General features: G+C 38.0%; 1 protein-coding gene across 2 annotated transcripts in view; it reads left to right on the top strand.

Moving 5' to 3' along the window:
• Positions 1–23,185, top strand: part of LOC111153374 (REC114 meiotic recombination protein) — a 130,793-nt gene that overhangs the window by 16,452 nt on the left and 91,156 nt on the right. For both annotated transcript variants that reach the window (XM_022512370.1, XM_022512371.1), the window contains exon 2: positions 4,666–4,755. In XM_022512370.1, the coding sequence (XP_022368078.1) occupies positions 4,666–4,755 (90 nt within the window). The remainder of the gene's footprint in view (positions 1–4,665; positions 4,756–23,185) is intronic.

Genomic DNA, 23,185 nt, shown 5'->3' with positions numbered 1-23,185 from the left:
GACCATCTTTATATCTTTTGATATTTTTGCCTAATGTTAATACACATACTCTAACATTCTTTGACTAGTATTCTCATGGTATATGTTTTTTCCACTCTTTTGTTTTTAACCTGTTTATATTTTTATATTTAAAATGCATTTCTTGGGGCCGCCTGGGTGGCTCAGTGGGTTAAAGCCTCTGCCTTCGGCTCAGGTCATGATCCCAGGGTCCTGGTATCGAGCCCCGAGTCGGGCTCTCTGCTCCGCAGGGAGCCTGCTTCCTCCCCTCTCTCTCTCTGCCTGCCTCTCTGCCTACTTGTGATCTCTCTCTGTCAATAAATAAAATCTTTAAAAAAAAATTTAAAAAAAATGCATTTCTTGGGGTGCCTGGGTGGCTCAGTGGGTTAAAGCCTCTGCCTTCGGCTCAGGTCATGATCCCAGGGTCCTGGGATCGAGCCCAGCGTTGGGCTCTCTGCTCAGCAGGGAGCCTGCTTCCTCCTTCTCTCTCTGCCTGCCTTTCTGCCTACTTGTCTGTCAAATAAATAAATAAAATCTTAAAAAAAATGCATTTCTTATAGGTAGCATATAGTCGCACCTTATCTTTTTGTCCTATTGTCAGATTGCCTTTTATTGGGAGTATTTAAGCCATTTATACTTACTGCAGTCATTGATAGGGCTGGGCAAAATGTCTATAATCTTACTATTTGTTTTGTATTTGTCCCATCTGTTCTTTGTTCCTTATTTATTTTTATTCTGCCTTTTAGATTGAGTATTGTTTGTAATCCCATTTATCAGATACCTTTTAAAGAAGGTAGGTAAACAGATAACAAGTAAATACAAAGTAACAAAAGTGGAAAGAACTGTGGAGGAAAGCAAAGTTGGAAAAATGAATAGGAGCAATCTGGTTTGGTAATGAGAGGAACTTGGTGGCAGGTTTTGGTAAGATGGTCAGGAAAGGTGTGTTACCTGAAAAGATGACATTTAAGAAAATGGAGTGAATCATGTAAACGTAAGAGAAGAGAATTTCAGTTAAAACAGGATTGTAAAAACCCTGAGGTTTTTCATCATGAATTTGCCTCTTGGGTTCAAGGAGCAGCAAGGAGGCCGTGTGGATAGAGCAGAGTACATAAGTGGATCATGAGAGCAGAGGGGCAATGGAAGCTGAGTTGTGGAATACTTTGCATGAGTTTCTGAATGAGATGCTGGGCTTTGAGCTGCAGGGCTTTGAGCTGGAAATGATGTAATCTAACTTAGGTTTAAAAGGATGACTCTAGCTACTATATTGAGCATAAACTTTGTGGGGAGGGGGAGCAAGAAAGGGAAAGCCAGTGAGGAGGTTTTCATGATAATCCAACTAGAGATGATAGCTTAGACCATACCTGTGAGAAATGGTTAGATTCTGAGTATTTTGAAGATAGACATGAAGGATGTGCCGATGGATTAGATATTGGTATGAGGAAAGGAGAGGGTTCAAGAATGATTCCACAGCTGGCCTAAGGAATTGAAAGGATGGAAGTATATTCTCTGATGTAGAAACTGTGGGAGTCAAATGTCTGTAACAACCTGGCACATGGTAGGTGCTTTGTATTGGGAAAGGCAGTTTTGTGCATGTAGGCTTTCAGTCCCTCTTGGCCATGACCTTAAGAATAGGCCTGAAGCCCAGAACACTTCCTTTACCAAGAAATAGAGTCCTCACATCCTGTGCTCCTTCGTTCTGCTCATGTATCATATGGTACCTGGACAGCCCCAGTGCTATATCTGCCCTGTTGGGGGAGGGAATGGAGTCCTTCTGCTACAACACAAGAGGAGAGAACACAGGCCAACTGCTCTGTGTGGGTGCTAAGAGGGACCTGCTCTCTGCCGTGCAGGGGCAACTGACCCCCACTACTGATACCAATCTTGATCTGTTTCTTCCCTATGTGAGTAGAGTGCTGTTCCATTCAGTGCTTGACTATTGTGTTTCCCACAGTGACTCCAGTACCAAAATGTACCAGGAATGCTTGGATTTCTACTCCTGGTGATAGGCAACAGATGTCACTTGCTCAAGACTTTGTAAATATTGAATGAATAAATGTATGAATGGGAAGGTTTGGGCTTCAAGTTAGGGGCTGTTAATTTTGAAATGACTGTTGGGCCTTTAAGTGAAGATCACAAGTAGGCAATTAAAAGTAGCAGTTTGGAGAGCAGGGGAGAAGTCTGCTGGGATTCTCATGGAAGTCATTAGTTACCACTTGAAAAAATTACAAAATAATTTGGAAAGAATTGGGTGTCTCCATAATGAGTGTTTCTAGCCAACAAAAGACGTAGACGAAAATGTTCATAACAGCGTTATTTGTGCTCAACCTAAACTGGAAAACTATATTCATCAACAAAAGAATGAAATAATAAATTGTGGTATCATTGTAGAATGGTATTCTGTAGTACTGAAAACAAATGAACTTAGGTATGTGCAACAACACTGATGAAGACTGACAAAAGAGTTCTTTCTGTATGATTCCATTCATACAAATAGGGCTAAACTATGGTGTTAGAAATCAGGCTACCTTAGGGGGAGGAGGGAGCAGGTAGTGGTTGGGAGACAGCACTAGGGTACCTTCTGGAAGGCTGGCAGTGTTTTCTGTTTCTTCACCTGTGTGGTGATTATTATACGTTTGTTTTATCATCATTAATTTATACATTTAACTGTTGGATACTTTGGGGGATATTTTTGGGATATATAGTACATTTGTAAAAAATAAACTGTCATGTTGAAAAATTGCCTCTCAAAGAATTTGTTGACCAGACTCTAGTTTTGAAAGCTGTACTTGACTCCTAGCTATCTTTGTGATTTTAAGTGGTCATGAGGCATTCGAGATAAACCATTTCAACTGTGGCAGGAAGAGTATCATAGAAATAACTGAGTTCCTAATCCTGGAAAAGAGACGGAACAATAACCACCAAAGTGCAGAGTTTAGCATACCTTCCTTGACATCTAAAATACCATTTGGGGGGTGCCTGGGTGGCTCAGTGGGTTAAAGCCTCTGCCTTCGGCTCAGGTCATGATCCCAGGGTCCTGGGATGGAGCCCCACATCGGGCTCTCTGCTCAGCGGGGAGTCTGCTTCCTCCTCTCTCTCTGTCTGCCTCTCTGCCTACTTGTGATCTCTGTCTGTCAAATAGGTTAATAGAATCTTTAAAAAAATTTTTTTTAAATACCATTTGGTTTTTTTTTTTTAAGGTTGGAATTTAAAGTGAATGAGAGAAATCTCAGTAGGAACTCCTTAAGTTTAAATATTGCATTAAAGCTGTATTCCCCATAGATGAAACTATGAAAACATTATTTCTCAAAAGAATGTAGTAACCTTATAAAGATAGACTTCAGTTAGGTATGTATTCATTGTTTTGAGCTTTGAGCATTGAGGTAAATCCATAATTCCATTTTAATATTTATACAAGGATGTTTACCTTTCAGTATATTAAAGCTACCTATATATACAGGGTAGTCACTTAAGACCCAAATCCCAGTCTTCTATATCTATGAATCATGTCCTCTTTGATATTTTGATTTCATTGCCTCAACTCCCCTCTGAAACTACAGGCCAAATCTAGCGAGAAAAATACAATGAGAATAAATACAAGCTCTTACATTTAGGTTTGAATTAAGAATGTGAAGGAATGATTTACCAACATAAGTGATAAAGTTTCAAGAGGTTTTACTGATACCAGATCATTCTTCAAATGGGACTACCCCCTCAAAAGGTTAATGTCGTTGTAGGTTGTACTGCGTAATGAGAGATAGACCACACTCAGCACGTTACAGTCAGTTTGGGACACCATATTTTAAGAGTGACATTGAGGGGCGCCTGGGTGGCTCAGTGGGTTAAAGCTTCTGCCTTCAGCTCAGGTCATGATCTCAGGGTCCTGGGATCGAGCCCCGCATCGGGCTTTCTGCTCAGTGATGAGCCTGCTTCCTCCTCTCTCCCTCTCTGCCTGCCTCTCTGCCTGGTTGTGATCTCTGTCTGTCAAATAAATAAAATCTTTAAAAAAAAAAAAAAGAGTGACATTGACAAATTAAAGCTCATCCAAAGGAAAGCACCGGGTTTTGAGATGTTGTAAAAATGGATTTATATGACTGAAGAAACTAGTACTCTGAAGTCTCACAGCAACCCTGTAAGGCATTATCCCCATTTGAAGAAAGGAAACAGGCTCAAAGATAACTAATGACTTTTTTTTTTTTTAAAGAATTTATCTACTTATTTGACAGAGAGAGATCACAAGTAGACCGAGAGGCAGGCAGAGAGAGAGAGGGAAGCAGGCTCCCTGCTAAGCAGAGAGCCCGATGCGGGACTTGATCCCAGGACCCTGAGATCATGACCTGAGCCGAAGGCAGCGGTCTAACCCACTGAGCCACCCAGGCGCCCACTAATGACTCATTAAAATGTTACTGAAAAGTGGTTAGCTCAGGGCTCACATCTCTTTGTTTTTAAATTAGTATCCTTTTCATTTCAAAATACTTGATTTAGTAATATTTTTTAAAAGCTGGCTGTTAGCCCCTATAGAGGAGAAACTTGAAAGTGTAAGTGAATGGTTACAGATTAAATGGAAGGAAAGGGAACATTCTGAGTAGGAAGATCAGTGTGAAAAGATATACATTTACTAGTATTACAGATTGTTTTACCCACATTTCTCTCACTCTCGTCTTTTCCAAGGTTTTTGACTCCAGTGAGGAATCTGGGTATCTTGTTCTCACCATCGTTATATCAGGTCATTTCTTCATTTCCCAAGGACAGACACTGCTGGTAGGTTTTATGCATACAGTTTTATATGCAAATATATTTCTTTATCTTTGTAGCTTTACATTAATTTTTGTACCCTCAAGCTTCTTCAGGGCTGCAGAAATTCATCATGTTCAACAAATTAAGCATTTATCAACGTTCTGTAGCAGAGGGAAATACAAAAATATACTGAATATTGCCTGGCCGAAAGGGGTTTATGGTTCTGTTTTGGGAGCCAAAGTGGATCAAAGGATTGAGATTAACCAGTATTAGAAAGGATTCTTAACTGGGGAAATTGGGTTGAGACAGGCTAAATTTATGGAGAAATGTGTGGAGGGTTTTTCAGAGAGGGTATAGATCTGAGGAAGTAGCTAGAAGTAGCTAGAAGAAAACTTGAAGCGTGCTATTATTAACTTCCATAGCCCTCTATAAAACTAATTTTATAAAGGTCCATTTGTCCTTTAATCTGAGCATATACACACACACATTGTAGGAAATTTTTGAAATGAAGAAGTAAATAAAGGAGAAAATAACAGTCATTTTGCTTGAAAGTTTAGGTTTGAATTGGTATTTAGAAACAAAATGAAAAAACAATGCAACTTATAGTCAAAGAAGTGTAAAAGAAAGAAATGGAAGGGAAGAGTATTATATCCTTTGCCTGTGAGTGATATCTGTATAGACATAATAAATTCATACAAATATTTACTGAATATCAACAGAGGCATAATTTATTCACGTAACAGATATTTATTGAACAGTTATTATGTGCTTGGCATCCTAGATGCTAGGGATATAGCAGTAAACAGCAGAGACATAAATCTATCATTGTGGAATGTCATTCTTGTGGGGAAAGACATCATGAACAAATAGGTCAAATATATTTAAAAGATATGAATTTTTGGTGAATCCCTTACACATTCTGTTTGGATGGCAGCATCCCATAGTTGTATATTGCGATGATTCATCTCTCCACGGAGTGACTTGCAAGGTCCTCTCTGTGTTCCTTGTGATTTTTAAAACTGCAGCAATGGTTGTATCATTTTTGCTTTATTTGCCCAGTTAGGGCTTGTATTAGTTGCAGAGGATAAGATGTCTTCTTCAGCTTCAAATGAAGAATATTCCAGACGGTGGACTGGGGATGCCTAGCCCACAGCTAGTTCTCCTCTGTCAGTATTGTGAGTCTTTGCTGAATGATGACATTAAGGCAATTTGGCTTCCTTACACAGGGGGCCACCTTGTGCTTTGTCTGCTTCATCTGTTTGTACCAGTGGTAAATGTTGTTACAGACTGATAGAGGTTTCTTTGTATCATACATGAAAGGATTTTTGCAATGCAGTTACAAAACTAAGTTTATCAAATTCCACAGACCCACTACTGAGAAATACAATGGTAACTCTACAATTTGTTGCCTGTTGCATATACATATATACCGTATATATTGGATAATATATTAAAAAAAATTCTAAGTAGGGTCCATACCCAGTATGGGGCTTAAACTCATGACCGTGAGATCAGGAGTCCTGTGTTGTACTGACTGAACCAGCAAGGCGCCCCTACTGGATAATACTTTTAAAAAAATCTTTATTAAATGCTTTTTAAAACTCCGTTTTATTGAGGTGTAATTTACATAAACTCAGTAATTTTTAGTGTTCAATTTGATGTGTTTTGTTTTTTGAGAGAGAGAGTGCCCACATGCACTCAAGCGGGGAGGAGAGGGGCAAAGGGAGAGAGAGAGAATCTTAAGCAGGCTCCACGACCAGCACGGAGTCTGATGCAGGGCTCAATCTCACAATCCTGAGGTCATGACCTGAGCTAGAATCAAGAGTTTGATGCTTAACCAACTGAGCTAGCTACCCAGGCACCCCTGATGTGTTTTGATAAATGAATATAGTTGTATAACCATTGCTGAAATCATGATGTAGAACATTCCAGTTATCCCTGATAGTTTCCTTGTACCACTCTGTAGGCAGTCTCCTCTGTCTACTCTTGGAGATCTGCTTTTTCTTGCCATTGTTTTCCTTATCTAAAACTTCATGTAAATGAAAACCTAGGATATGTAGTCTTTTGTATCTGGCTTTTCCACTTAGCAAAATGCTTTTGAATTCATCCATATTTGTTCCTTTTCATTACTGAATAGTATTCACTTATCTATGTAAACCACATTAGCTTATCCATTCACCTTTTGTTAGACATTTGGGTTTTTCCTTTTTTTTTTTTTTTTTTGTTACTATGAGTGATGCTGGAATAACCATTTGTATAAAGCCTTTGTATGAATGTATATTTTCATTTTTCCCTTGATAAATTCCCAAGAGAGGAACTGTCACTGAGTCACATGGTACATCTGTGTTATAAGAAACTACACAGCTGGTTTTCAAAGTGCATTCCCACACTGGGTGTGAGGGATCCAGTTGTTCCATGCCCTTACCAACACTTGGTATTGTCCTTCTTCTTAAGTTTAACTGTCCTAATGGGTGTCTAGTGACATCTCATGGTAGTTTTAACTTGCATTCCCATAGTGATTAGTGACATTGGACAACTTTCTGTGTGTTTACAGGTATACCTTAGAGGTATTGCAGGTTAAAACCTGCAATATGTTATTAGGCCATATAATAAAATGAATATTACAGTATGGTGAGTCAAATGCATGTTTTGGTTCCCAGTGTATGTATAAGTTAAGTTTACTCTACATTGTAGTCTATCAAGTGTGCCATAGCGTTATGTTTAAAAAAACAGTGTACATACCTTAATTAAGCAGTACTCTATGGCTAAAAAATGTTTACCACCATCTGAGTCTTCAGTGAGTCATCATCTTTTTGCTGGTTGGGGGAGGGGGGGGTTGGTCCTTGCCTTGACGATGCTGCCTGCTGACACATCCGGGTGGTAATTGCTGAAGCTTGGGGTGGCTGTGGCAATTTCTTAAAATAAGACAGCAGTGAGGGGCACCTGGGTGGTTCAGTCGGTTAAGTGGCTGCCTTCAGCTCAGGTCATGATCCCAGGATCCTGGGTTCGAGTCCCACATCAGGCTCCCTGCTCAGTGGAGAGCCTGCTTCTCCCTCTCCCCCTGCCTGCCTCTCTGCCTACTTGTGCTCTTTCTCTCTCTGTCAAATAAAGAAATAAAATCTTAAAAAAAAAAAAAAGACAGCAGTGAACTTAGCTGCATTGATGGACTCTTTTACCAACAACTTCTCTGCAGCATGTGATGCTGTCAAGATTGCCGCAATTCAGTCCCATCTTCAGGCTCCACTTCTAATTCTAGTTTTCTTGCTGTTTCCACCACAGCTACAGTTACTTCCTCCACTCAAGTCTGGAACCCCTCAAAGTCCTCCATGTTGACTGGAATCCACTTCTTCCAAACTCCTGTTAATACTGATGTTTTGATCTCTTCCCCTGAATCAGAAACATCTGAATGGTACCTAGGATGGTTAATTCTTTCCAGAAGGTTTTTAATTTACTTTGCCCAGATCCATCAGAAGAATCTCTAGCTAAGGGAGCTATGGCCTTATGCAGTGTATTTCTTAAACAAAACTTGAAACTCAGAATGACTTTCTGATCCATGGGCTACAGAATGGCTGTTGTGTTTGCAGGCATGAAAATAATGTTCATCTCGTTATACGTCTCCATCAGAGCTCTTGAGTGACAAGGTGCGTTGTCAATGAGCAGTAATATTTTGAAAGGAATCTCTCAGAGCAGTAGGTCTCAATAATGAGCTTAAAATATTTAGCAAACCATGTTGTAAAAAGATGTGCTGTCATCCAGACTTTGTTGTTCCATTTATAGAACCAGGCAAAGTAGCTTTACCAGAATTCTGAAGGGCCCTGGGATTTTTTGGAATGGTAAATGAGCATTGACTTCAGCTTCAACTCATCAGGTGCATTAGCCTCTAACAGGAGAGCCAGCCTGTCCTTTGAAGCTTTGAGGCCAGGTGTGGACTTCTCCTCTCTACCTGTGGAAGTCTGACATGGCATCTTCTAATATAAGGCTGTTTCATCTACCCTGAAAAATCTGTTGTTTAATGTAGCCACCTTCATTATGATCTGCTTCATTATTGTCTGTTATAACCTGCTGCTTCACCTTGCACTTTCATGTTATGGAGACGGCTTCTTCCCTTACCCCTCCTGAGCTACGCTGTACTGGCTTCAGACTTTTCATCAGCAGCTTCCTCACCTCTCACAGCCTTCACAGAATTGGAGAGAGTTAGGGCCTTGCTCTGGATTAGGCTTTGGCTTAAGGGAATGCCATGGTTGGTTTGATCTTTTATCCAGAGTGCTAAAACTTTCTCCATATCAGCAAGAAGACTGGTTTGCTTTTGAATCATTCATGTGTTCACTGGAGTAGGAATAACACTGTTAATTTCTTTCAAGAACTTTTCCTTTGCATTCACGACCTGGCTGACTTGTTTGGTGCAAGAGGCCTAGCTTTCAGCCTATCCCAGCTTTCAAGGTGCCTTCCTCACTAAGCTTAATCAGTTCTAGCTTTTGATTCAGAGTGAGAGACCTGTGACTCTTTCACGTTGAACACTTGCAGGCCATTTCTTTCTTTCTTTCTTTTTTTTTTTTTTTAAAGATTTTATTTATTTGTCAGAGAGAGAGAAACAGAGCAAGCACCTGCAACACACACAAGCAGGGGGAGCAGCAGGCAGAGGGAGAAGCAGGCTCCCTGCTGAGCAAGGAGCCCGATGTGGAACTCAATCCTAGGACCCTAGGTTCATGACCTGAGCCGAAGGCAGATGCTTAACTGACTGAGCCACCCAGGTGTCCTTAGAGGCCATTTCACTGTGGGGTTATTACTTGGCCTAATTTTGATATTGTTATGTGTCAGGGAATAGGGAGACGCAAGGAGAGGGAGAGAGCTGGGGGAACTGCTGGTCAGCGGAGTAGTCAGACCACACAACATTTATTAGTTTGCTGTCTTAGATGGGTGTGGCTAATGACTCCCCGGAACAATTAGAGTAGTAGTATCAAAGATGACTGATCACAGATCACCCTAACAAATACAGTAATAATGAAATAATTTGAAATATTGTGAGAATTACCAAAACATGACAAAGACATGAAGTGAGCAAATGCTGTTGGAAAAGTGGCACCAATAGATTTGCTTTGTACAGGATTGTCACAAAACTTCTATTTGTAAAAAACAACAGTATATGAGAAGTACAAAAGCTAAGTATTGCACAAAACAAAGTGCGATAAAATGACATATTCTTGTGTTTTCCTGTATTTGCTCTTCATATGTCTTATTAGTGTAGTGCCTGTTTATATCTTTTAATCGTTTTTAATTGGAGTTGTCTTTTTATATTTGAATTTCAAGAGTTCTTCTGATTACAACTCTTATCAGTAGTATGTTCTGCAAATTTATCTCTCAGTCTGTGGCTTACCTTTTGGTTTCTTATCAGTCTTTTGAAGAGCAGAAGCCTAAAATTTTGATGAAGTACCTTTTTTTTATGATTCATGCTTTTTTATGCTGTTTTAGAAATTATTGTCAACTCCCAGATTGCAAAAATATTTTTTCTGTTTTCTTCTGGAAATTTTGAAGTTTTAGCTCTTATATGTAGGCCTATGGTCCATTATGAATTTTTAGTATTATTTAATAACACTAATATTTATTATTTTGCATAGAGCCCCTTCTTCCCTTTGATTAAGGCAGTGTGGTATTGAGAAAAATGACTATATTATGAAATATCATGGATCTTAAGGAATCTACTTCTGGAACCACTGAGTTAGTTTTTAATGTATGGTGAGAGTTAAGGGTCAGGGTTAATTTTTTTCAGATAGAATGATCCAGCACCATTTGTTGAAAACTCTAGCCTTTTTTCATTGATTTACCTTGGTACCTTTGGGAAAATCAATTTGGTATGTATGTGTGGGTGTGTCTCTGGACTCTCTCTTCTGCTCTATTGACCTGTACGTCTATCCTTACTCCAGGAGGAGACCGTCATGATTACTTCAGCTGTGTTGTAATTTTTGAAGCAGGTAATATAATTCCTCCAAATTTGTTTTCTCAACGATGTTCTGGCTGTTTTAGGTTATTTGCATTTCCGTATAGATGTTAGAATCAGCTTTCCTACCCAAAAAAACCCTGCTGGGGTTTTGACAATGATTTCTTCAAATCTGTAAATCATTTGGGTAAAAATTGACGTCTTAATGTTGAGTCTTCTGACCCATGACCATGTTATAATTATTCTTATTCATCCTTCCATTTGCTTATATACTTTTCCTCAGCAATGTTTTGCAGTTTCCACAATAGATCTTGCACATATTTAACTAAATTTATTCACAAATACTTCATAATTCTTACGTTATTGTAAAAAGAATTTTATAAATCTCAATGTCTAATAGTTTGTTGCTAGTGTGTAGAAACACAACTGACTTTTTTTCACATTGACTTTATATCCTGCGATGTTGCTGCCCTCATTAGTTCTATAATTTTTGTAGATGTTTTTATAGAATTTTCCATATAGATGATCTGTTGTCTGTGAATACAGTTTTACATTCTTTTCAATCTATCTACTCTCCCCTGCCTCCCTTCCTTCTTTTCCCCCAGATGACACTGGCTAGGACATCCTTTACAATGTTGAATAGAAATGGTGAAAGTTGATATTGTTGCCTGATCCTGATCTTAGGGAAAAGCAGTCTCTTCACCAAAAAGTATAATGTTAGCACTGAGGTTTTTGTAGATACCCTTTACAAGACTGAGGAAGTTCCTTTCTATTCTAGTTTGCTGAGAATTTTAATCATGAATAGGAGTTGAATTTTGTTGAATGCTTTTTCTGCATCTACTGAGATGAATTTCCTTTTTTATTTCCAGTTATGTTGATGTAATACATTTTTTAAGATATTCAGTTCTTATTGAATCTACCTTTATTGGAGGAGTATTTGATTTTTAAAATGATGTACATGTGATTAAAAATGATTAAAAATGCATATTAAAAATGTACCCCCTAAATTAAAGAATAATTTTTTTCAGTTCATACAGTTTATTCACAGTATTTTCTAGGTTCCACAAGAACCAACATACAGAAGAGCAAATGCATTAGGAATTATAACGCATTTTAATTACAATTTTATGTTGGTATTTCATTTACACACCCTCCCCTCTCATGTTAATCTGGGTTATGATATATTTTTAGAATTTTTCCCATAAAAGGTAGGGAAAGGACAGCTATGGAAAGTTTTAGCCACTGCCGTTTTTGTAAGAGAATCCAGTTGTTGGCATGGATTAAAATGTGCTATATTTGTACTATCTTTGTGGAAGCTACACAAACCCCTAAAAAAAGTCATTTATTTTAGAGAAGCTGATGGCTAGGGCCTAGTAACAGTTTCCTCTGTAATATGTTTTTGTAGAAATCCAAACAGGTCAACAAGGCTTTGGGCTTTTTGCTTGAACCTCGAAGCTATTTCAACATAATTCCTCTTAAACTTCATATTTCTCTGATTGTCTTCTCCTGTTGAGGCCCATGGGAACTTAATGTTTCAGATTAAATTTAGCTTGGAGTCCAGTAATACCATGGGTTTCCATTTTGCTTGTTCAGTTTGCACGTGCACTCATGTGATGACGTCACTGCCAGAGGGTTCCACATGTACCCACCACTGGGCCATTCTCTTGCTATTTCCTGTGGAGGGTTAGTATGGCAAGAAGGCGGGGAGACCTTTGCTCCATCCTCAATCTACCTTGGACTTGAGTGCAGCTGGTTTCCCCTTTCTGGACTTGGCATTTTAAGCAGAGTCTCCCTTGTCTATTTTGGGCTTTTATTTTATTTTTTTATTTTTATTTTTAATTTTTACTTTTTTTTGTTTTGGGCTTTTAAAATTTGTTTTTAATTGTGGTTAAATACACATACCATAGGACTTAACGTTTTAACTCAATTTTAAGTGTATAGTCTACTGATATTAAGTACATTCATCTTATTGTGCAGCCAACACTACTATCCATCTCCAAAGTCTTTTCACTTGCAAAATTGAAACTCTCTACCCATTATACCCATTAAACAGTAGATCCCACTTCCAGCCCAGCACCTGGCAACAACAATTCTACTTTCTGTCTCTGTGAATGTAACTACTTTAGGCACTGCATTCAAGCGGAATCATACAGTATTTGTCCTAAGGTTTATCCATTGAAACAGGTATCAAAATTTCCTTCCTTTTTAAACTGAATAATACTCCATTGTTTGTATTTACCACATTTTGTTTATTCATTTATCTGTCACTAGACAAGGGTTGTTTCCAATTTTTGCTCACTGTGAGTAATAGTGTTTATGAACATGACCCTGCTTTCAATTTTTGGGGGTATATACCCAGAAGTGGGATTATTGGATCCTATAATTCTATCTCAAGTTTTTGAGGAACTGCTGTACTTTTCTCCACAGTGGATGAACTATTTTATACTCCCACTACTAACACTGCACAAGGGTTCCAATTTCTCCACTAACGCTTGTTAGTTTGTTGTTGTTTCTTTAGTTAAGGTATCACTGACATAACATTATATTAGTTTTAGGTGTAGAACTTAATCATTTGATATTTGTATACATTGCTAAGTGATCATCACAACCATCTACTTAATATGTCACCTTATATATTTGTTGCAAAAAAACCTTTTTCTTGTGATGAGAAACAAGATTTACTCTCTTAGCAACTATCAGATATGCAGTATAGTATTATCAACTGTAGTTACCATGGTATACATCTCTGACTTATTTGTGTATTTATTTTTAAAATATTTTATTTTTTTTATTTATTTGACAGAGAGGGAGAGAGAGAGAGAGAGAGCATGAGTGGGCTATCACAAGTAGGCCGAGAGGTAGGCAGAGAGAGGGGGAAGCAGGCTCCCTGCTGAGCAGAGAGCCTGATGCTGGCCTTGATCCCAGGACCCTGAGATCATGACCTGAGCCAAAGGCAGAGTCTTAACCCACTGAGCTACCCAGGTGCCCCTCCAGGACTTATTTATTTTGCAACTAGAATTTTGTACCTTTTACGGTCTTCACATCTCCTCCTCCCTCACCCTGGCCACTCCCAACAGTATCTACTTCTGGCAACCACCAGTCTGTTCTCTGTGTCAAATGAACTTGTTTTTTTGGTTTTGGTTTTTAGATTCCACATGTAAGTGAGGTCACATGGTATTTGTCTTTGTCTGTCAGATTTATTTCACTTAGCTTAATGTCCTCTAGGTACATGCATGTTATTGCAAATGACGAGATTCTTTTTTATGGTTGAATAATAGCCCATTGTGTGTGTGTGTGTGTGTGTGTGTGTGTGTGAGAGAGAGAGAGAGAGAGAGAGAGAAAGGAGAGAGAGAGACATCTTCTTCATCCATTCATCCACTGAATAGACACTTAGGGTGTTTCCATATGTGGGCTATTGTAAATAATGATGCAGTAAATATGAGTGCATATATCTTTTCATTTTCCTCAGATCAAATAGCCAGAAGTAGAATTGCTGGACCACATGGTAGGTCTAGTTTTAATTTTTTGAGGATCCTCCACAGTGTTTTCCATAGAGACTATGTCAGTTTACATTCCCACCAGTAGTGCACAAAGGTTCCCTTTTCTTCATATGATTGCCAACACTGATAATTTCTTGTCTTTTTGTTAATTGCCATTTTAACAGGTATAAGGTGATACTTCACTGTGGTTTTCATTTGCATGGTATATGATCCTTTTAATGTGTTGTTGAATTTGGTTTTCTAATATTTTGTTGAAGATTTTTGCACATGTTTTTATCATAGATGTGTTTTGGCTGATAATTTTCTTTTCTTGCGGCATTCTTGTCTGATTTTGGTATCAGGGTAATGCTGGCCTCATAAAATGAGTTTAGAAGCACTCCCTCTTCTTCTGTTCTTTGGTTTTGTTTTTTGTTTTTTGGAAGAACTTGAGAAGGATTGGTAGTAATTATTCTTTGAATGTTTGGTAGAATTCACCAGGGAAGGTGACTGCTCCTGGACTTTCCTCTTTGGGGAGGTTTTGTTTATTGATTCAGTCTCTTGACTAGTAGTTGATCTGTTCAGATTTTGTCTTTCTTCATGATTCAGTCTTAGTAGGTTGCATGTTTCTAAAAATTTATCCATTTCCTCTAGGTTGTCAAATTTGGTGGCATATAATTGTTCATAACAGGCTTATGATTTTGTATTTCTCTGGTTTCAGTCATAAAGTCTCCTCTTTTATTTCTGATTTTATTTATTTGAGTCCTCTCTTTTTTCTTGGTGAATCTAGCTAAATGTTTGTCAATTTTGTACAACTTTTCAAAGAACCAGCTCTTAGTTTCATTGATCTTTTCTGTTATTTTACCCTCTGTTTTTTTTTTTCTTTTCATAGTAGCCATCACAATGGTTTTGAGGTTGTGGGTTGATTTGCATTCACTAATTATTAGGGATGTTGAACATCTTTTCATATGCTTTTTGACAATTTATCTTAGAGAAATATCTATTCAAGTCTTTGCATATTTTCTGATTAGGTTTTCTTGTTGTTGAGTTGTAGGATTGAGAGCTTGTTGTTGTTACTGAAGTATAACATCTCTCCAAACATGTAACACACACACACACAGCAGCTGATGAATTCAGCTTCTTTTTTATTAGGTCTCATGTGATTTCCTTTTTCTCTCTTGTTTCTTTCAGCATGAGTAGGTATAGGCTGATATAGACTGAGCACTGTCAGCCCTTTTTAGAGTGGGAACATGGAAGAATGGCTTCTGTGGGGGACAGCATTCTGCACCTTGCTGTACCCTCACCCAGTCACCATTAAGTGTAAGATTGCTCCTGCCTCTGCTCAGCCCTACTTGCCTCCTCCCCTCCTGGTGCTGGAGCTCCTGATCAGAGTGCATTTATCCTTTCCTGAGACATTGTCTGCTTTCTCTTTCTCAAACCCATTTTAAAATGTAGAGTTCATAACTCCTTTTGAGATATTGTCTCTGAAGTTAAAAAAAATTCTGTATGTAATTGTAAATGTATAAAAATCCTCCTTTTATCAGCATCTCCCTTCTCAAGCTAGAAGTTGCAGAAACCAAAATGCTAAAGATATCCAAATGGGGGAAATTATTTCCTAAGACTTTAGCCTCTCCTTTTTATCTCACTTAGTTCTGATCCAGCATGAGGGTCTTCACCTAAATAAACTATATCTGAAACATAGGAGCTAAATGGTCTTGAGACCATTTTAATTCTGTCTTCTTGGGAAACATCCTGGAAATGATGGAGTTCGTTTTGTTTTGTTTTCCTTTTAACTTTTCATGCCCAGCCCAAATATTCTTCAAAAAGAAATTGTCTTATTATTTACCAGTGGAAATATATTCCTATTTAAGTGAACTCTGGAAACTGCAAACACTAACTTTAACCCTGTTAGTTTAAAAAATATTTGTTAAAATCACAGTCTCAGCTTAAGAATCTTCTGAAAGGAAAGTCTTAGCACAGAGTTTTAAAATCAAGTTATTCACCCAGTTAAATTCTTTAAATTAGAACCAGTCTTTTTCTTTGGCCACCTTTTCAAGAAGAGGTAAGGAAGACAGAATTCTTCATAAGTATATCATCACCCCCTTCCCACATTAAAAACCTGGTCATTTCTATCACTGTTTTGGTCTTGTATCTCCCCTCCAGAGAGATTTGGGTTAGCAAGAGTTAAAGCATTTCCCTGCTCTATTTTTATACTTTGCCATATCTTAGTAAACTTCAGTGCCTATGCAGTACTGGCTTGAAAAGTTGCTGACTACCCATTTAAGAGGCACGTGAAGGCCATCCTCCACCATACCTCCCCTATCTCCCTGTGCTGCCTTTAGGAACCTATGACCATCCCCGCCTTCATTAGTGAGACATCCATGACTTACGCATTGGACTCGCTTGCCTTTCTTCTCTTAAATTATCCATTGGACTCAACTTGTCAGTAGGTAAGAGAACAGTCTGTGAACTCCATTCTTAGGACTACTCCAGAAAAAACAACTCACACAGCAGCTGCAGTGTCATCTCCTCCCAGACTTCCTCAGGCAGCATTCCCTTACTTGCCTTCCCAAACACTCCTTCCAGTTCCAAACTCGTTTAACAAGGGTAGTGGTGAGTCTGTGCCAATCTCACTTCTTATGCCAACGGATGCATTTCAGGTGGGTGGAAGGAGAACGCATACTCATACACAGTGGAGTTACAGTTCTTGCTTAATTAGCAACGGGAATAGAATCTTATTAGAAGTGAGGTGACCACACATGACTGCAGTGGATACAGTGAGTCTCAGTAGCGCCTCCCTCTCTCTCTTGTCTGATGATACTGGTTTTTTCCAGGCTCTAAAAAAAGGTCACTTTTTGCTAAGCCACAGCCTTTTATATGTGAGACTTAACCTTACCATTCCAGAAAAATGTATCCGTTTCTAATTAAGGGAATGTTAACAAGCATTGGATTCACCTCCATCTTTTCTATGATTGAAAGCTGTCAGTGCTCAGGTGTTTCTGCAGGCTTTTCAGCATTCTAGAACAGTGTCTTTCACATTTTCTGCTGGGAGACTGGGGTTTTGTTGTTGGTAGTAATGGCATTATCTTTCTAGAGTAAGAATATTGAATCTTTGAATGCATGTTGAAATCTTTTTTTTCTTGATTTGTCATTGGCTTTTTTGAAAGTAATTTTAATTGGTGTATAACTTACAATAAAATGTACTCATTGAATTCATGGAGTTTTGATAAATATATACAACTGTATAAAGCACCATCACAATCATGATATGGAACTTTTACCCCTCCAAATTCCCCCATGCCCACCCATCTCCAGGCAACCACTCTTCCTCTCTGCTTTCTGTCACTGCAGATTAGTTTTGCCTTTGCTAACCACTGATATAAATAGAATTCTGTAGTTTGTACTCTTTCTTGTCTGGTTTCTTTTACACAGCTTAATGTTTTTGAGACTTGTCCCTGTTGTGTGTGTCATGTTCTCTTTTATTGATGATTAGAATTTCATTTTATGAATGTGCCTCAATTTGCTTATCCATTCATCTGTTGATGGATATTTGGATTATTTCCACTCTGGGTCCATTATAACTGAAGCTGCTAAGAACATTTGTATACATGTCTTTATGTGAATGTAATATAAACACTTGTTTATGTTTTAGTATCTCTTGGGTAATACCTAGGAGTAGAATTGCTGGGTTGCATGGTAAATGAATATTTAGGTTTATAAGAAACTGTTAATTACACTGTTTTTCAAAGTAGTCATATGATTTTGCTTTCCTACCAGCTCTGTTTGATAGTCCATGTTGCTCTACATTTTTGCTAACATTGGTATTGTGCCTTTTTTATAATTTTAGGTATTTTAGTGTCTGTGTAATGGTATGTCATTGTAGTTCACTTCTCATTCCTAAATTACTAATAAAGCACATATGTTTGTTGTCCAGGTTAAGAAACAGAACATTTTGGAGCACCTGGATGGCTCAGTCAGAAGAGCACATGACTCTTGATCTTGGGGTTGTGAGTTTGAGTCCCATGTTGGGTGTAGAGATTAAATAAATAAATAAGTAGATAGATAGATAGATAAATAGGGGCACCTGGGTGGCTCAGTCATTAAGTGTCTGCCTTCAGCTCAGGTTGTAATCCTGGGGTCCTGGGATTGGGTCTCACATCAGGCTCCCTGCTCGGCAAGGAGTCTGCTTCTCCCTCTGCCTCTCCCTCCTGCCTGCTCATTCTCTCTCTCTCTCTGTCAAATAAATAAATAAAATCTTTAAAAATAAAAATATAAATAAAATATATTTAAATTTATATATGAAGTTATATATTTAAATTTATGTAAAATCTATTTAAATTTATATATAAATTTATATATAAAATATATAAATATATTATATACAATATAATATATATAAATTTAAAAATAATAAATCTTTTTTTTAAAAAGGAAAACATTTTTGAAGTATAATTGACATATATTAGTTTCAGGTGTAGAATAAAATGATTCAATATTTGTATGTATTGTACAATATATAATCCCCAAATTAGTGTGGTTGACATTCATTACTATGCAGAATTACAAAGATTTTTTTTCTCTTGTGATAGGGACTTAAGATTTACTTTTTAAGCAACTTTCAAATATGCAATACTTTATTATTAACTATAGTTCCCATGCTGTACCTTTCATCCCTGAGATTAACTTATTTTATAACTGAAAATTTATGCCTAAGAAATAGAACATTTTGAAGCCCCCAAAACCTCTCATGTTCCCCTCCAGTCACTATTATGTATCACCACCCTCCTGAAAGTTAGCCACCATTCTGACTCCTAACAGTAGATTAATTTTGCTTGTTTTTATACCGTATATAAAATGAATAAATACAAGACTCTTCTGTGCCTGGCTTCTTTCACTCATAATTATATTTATGAGGCTTGACCATGTTGTGTGCAATTACAGATTATCCATTCTTGTTTTGTGAATATATGACAATTTACTTAATTTATTGTTTGATATTTGGGTAATTTCCAAATTTTAGCTATTACAAATAGTGCTGCTATGAACATTCTGGTACATATTTTTGGGTGAACACTTGTATATATTTTGTTGGGCATATAGGTAGGAGTGGAATATGTGAGTTATAAGATAGCACTTCTCAAACATTAGTGTACCTGTGCTACATTATATGTACCATATATGTACCAATGTACCTATAACCTTGGCTCTTAGTAAATTGCTGATTGTGAATCAGCAGATTTTGGATGTGGTCTGAGATTTTATGTTTCTAACAAACTCCTAGGTTTGCTGTTGCAACTAATGATGCTGTTGTTACTGATCCCTGGACATACTCTGAGAGACATGCCTGTGTTCAGCTTTGGTAGATACTGCCAAAGAGTTTTCCAGAGTGATTATGCCCAGTTTATACTCTTGTTAATAATGTATGAGAGTGCTCCACATTCTTGACAATGCTTGGCATCTTCTCTTTATTTTGGCAATTTTGGTAGGTACATAGTAATGTCTTATTGTGGTTTTAATTTCTATTTTTCTACTTAGTAATGAAATTATGTACTTTTCCTTATATTTATTGGTGGTCTGGATATCCTCTTTTGTGAATTGTATGTTGAAATCTCGTTTTTTTACTGGGTTTTCCTTGATGTTGTTTTTCCTTATGCTATTATAGTTCTTACTCTGTTACATCTATTTGTCTCCTTATTCTTAATTTTTTTTTTCTTTGAACTCCCTACTTATTTCTACCTTACTCTTAGCCAAACTTCAGTCTGCTACACAATATCTGATCTGTCATCTCGGTTTCAAAGAACGTGTTTTTTTTTTTTTTATTTTATTAAATTTCATACAAAGCAATTTTAATTAAAATTTACTTCTGTTTCTAGGGTTTTTTCCAAACTGTATGCCCTTTTCTGTATCTTGAGTGTTTTTTTTTTCCTTTTCCTTTTTTGCTGCAGAATGGTTTCATAGGCCCCATACATGTTTTTTTCCTCCTCTTCCTTCTATCTCTTCCCCTCTTCCTATTCTTTTTCTCTTCTTCTTCCTCTTCCTCCTTCTCTTCCTCTTTCTCCTCCTTTTTTCTGTTTTATTCATCCTTATGCTGGGAGAAGTCTCATCTAGGGCCTGTGTGGATTCATTTGCAATAACCTTACTGTCCTTGGATACTAATAGATTTTCCTTTCAAATATTACAGAAGTGACCTGATTGATAGAAATTTACATTTCTGTTCATATACCTGGAAGCCTGAGAGGAGTGGCTTGGGAGCCTGTCCTAGCAGGGAGTGATGTCTCTGTCTAATTTCTTCTATGAGGAATGAGACTCATTCACAGCTATGAGGCTAGCTTTTGGTAGCCACAAGGCCACTTACATACTATAGTTATTCATCCACCTTCTTTGTACCTCTGTCCACTATTTCTGGGTGAAATTGGTAGATTTCCTAGACCATCATTTAGTACATTTCAGTGCATATCCTGCAGTATAGCTGTTTCCAGTGCTCTTGATTGGTAGTGGTAAAAAGTATTTCACATGAAAGATTTCTGATTTTTTTTCCTATGGTGCACCCTTCCCCTAGCTCTTGCCGTCCTTTTTTTTTTTTTAATTAACATATAATGTATTATTTGTTTCAGGAGTACAGGTCTGTGAATCATCAGTCTTATAACAGTACTCACCATCACACATACCCTCCCCAATGTCCATCACCCAGCCACCCTATCCCTCCCACCCCAATCCCCTCCTGCAGCCCTCAATTTGTTTGAGATTAAAAGTCTCTTATGGTTTGCCTCTCTCCCCAGTCCCATCTTGTTTCATTTTTCCCTCCCTTCCCCCCCCATGACCCCCCCTTCAGATTCCTCATATCAGAGAGATCATATGCTAATGATTGACTTATTTTGCTTAGCATAACACCTTCTAGTTCCATCCCCGTAGTTGCAGATTTGCCCTTCTTATTAATGGCTATTTTTGCCAGTATCTCCTCTGTGTTCTCTCCAGCTCACAGCACTCCTTTCTCAGGAAGATAAGTCACTAGTTGGCTCTTGACATCTTTCTTCCATCCCAGATTTATCTTTCCATGTCTTTCAGAAAGTCTTCAACAGTTTTGTCATAGGAATGGCATCCATTCCTAGTTTATAGGATTGGTGTAGTTGTGTCTTATTTTAGATTTGTTTTGGAATTTTAATTGTGATGGCATGAAGGTGTTGAGTTTAATGTCTCTATTCAAGATGTTGTCATCTATAAGTATAAAAACCTTTTAGATTATTTTTAATTTTTTTCCCACTAAAATACCTTGTTCCACCAAAATGTACATTTTTTCACCTTCGAGTAACAGAGTTAAAGTCTTGCTACTTTTGTCGGGTTTGGTTGTTCATGGTATCTCAGATGAGGTTATGTTAGCAATTAATTGGGTGATAGTCTATCAGTGGACTGGAATATCCAAGTATAAATCAAGAACATTTCTGTACCCTAAAATACTTCACCGACTATAGTGGATCAGACAAATGAGGCCCTCTAAATGGGTGATTGTTGACCTAGAGCTGTGCTACTTTGTTATGCTAAGTGTTTTGTGATGAGTGAGTGTATACATCTAGCTTTACGATAAGGTAATGGCTCTGATACGGAATGTAAGGGCTTATCTAGCCTGCTTTGCTTTTAAAACTATAATTATACTTTTGTTCTGTTGGACTTCAGTGGGGTCTTTGTATGTATTTCTTGTCCTTTCTTTAGGGACCAGTTCTTGACAATAATTTGTAAGAAAGCTTCTATTTTGTATTTAGTCTGAAAAAATCTTAGGCATATGAGGCCAATAATACTGATCATTTCCTTTTTTCTTTTATCTTTTTTTTCCCCTTTAAAGTGAGTCATAGGGGCGCCTGGGTGGCTCAGTGGTTAAAGCCTCTGCCTTCGGCTCAGGTCATGATCTCAGGGTCCTGGGATCGAGTTCCGCATCGGGCTCTCTGCTCGGCAGGGTGCCTGCCTCCTCCTCCTGTCTCTCTCTGCCTGCCTATCTGCCTACTTGTGATCTCTCTGTCAAATAAAAAAAAAAAATCTTAAAAAAAAAAATAAAGTGAGTCATAACTTTGGAATGATGATTTTCAAAAGAGATAGTAGCTACTCACAAAGAGTAACTTGACATTGGAAACCCAAATGCCTCCCCCCAACTTCATTTCTAAACATCTCGGAGTCAAATATATTTACCAGATTTTATAGATTGTATCTTTATTCTTAAAGCTCCCATTTAATTTATCAGACTTGTAGTTTGGAAGAAGAAGTGCCTCTTTGGGGCTGAATTCTGATTCTTATTTCGTATAGTGAAAGTTATCTCACCAGTTATCTGTGATATGTTTTTGTTTTGTTTTGTTTTGTTTTGTTTTTTTAGAGAGAGAGATCACAAGTAGGCAGAGAGGCAGGCAGAGAGAGAGGAGGAAGCAGGCTCCCCGCCGAGCAGAGAGCCTGATGCGGGGCTCTATTCCAGGACCCTGAGATCATGACCTGAGCCGAAGGCAGAGGCTTAACCCACTGAGCCACCCAGGTGCCCCCTCTGTGATATGTTTTATCACAATGTCATGATGATATGTTTTATCATCAATGTCATGACTCAAAAAAAACACTGTGAATACCCTAGTCTTAAAATGTTTTTAAAGAGCAATTAGGGGCACCTGGGTGGCTGAGTGGGTTGAAGCCTCTGCCTTCAGCTCGGGTCATGGTCTCAGGGTCCTGGGACCGAGCCCTGCATTGGGCCTCTGCCCGGTGGGGAGCCTGCTTCCCCCGCTCTCTCTGCCTGCCTCTCTGCCTACTTGTGCTCTCTCTCTCTCTCTCTCTGTCAAATAGATAAAGTCTTAAAAAAAAAAAAAAAGCAAATATAAAAAAAAAGTTTTCATCTCTTCCTATTTTTGACTGCAACAAATTAATTCTTGGTTTAATTTACATTCCTCTTTACTGTCTTATCAAATGATGCGGCATGAGTTCAGTCACATGGCACTCAACCAGGCTTCTAGATTCCTTCTCTGGTTACAAGGTTACAGAATTTAGAGTCTTTCTGAAAACACATTGTTGGTGTAAG

This window comes from Enhydra lutris, unplaced genomic scaffold (genome assembly GCF_002288905.1).
Source record: "Enhydra lutris kenyoni isolate GAN:26980312 unplaced genomic scaffold, ASM228890v2 scaffoldscaffold31, whole genome shotgun sequence".
Taxonomy (NCBI): domain Eukaryota; kingdom Metazoa; phylum Chordata; class Mammalia; order Carnivora; family Mustelidae; genus Enhydra; species Enhydra lutris.
Note: the sequence above shows the minus strand (reverse complement) of the source record. Positions and strands in the feature narration are given on the sequence as shown.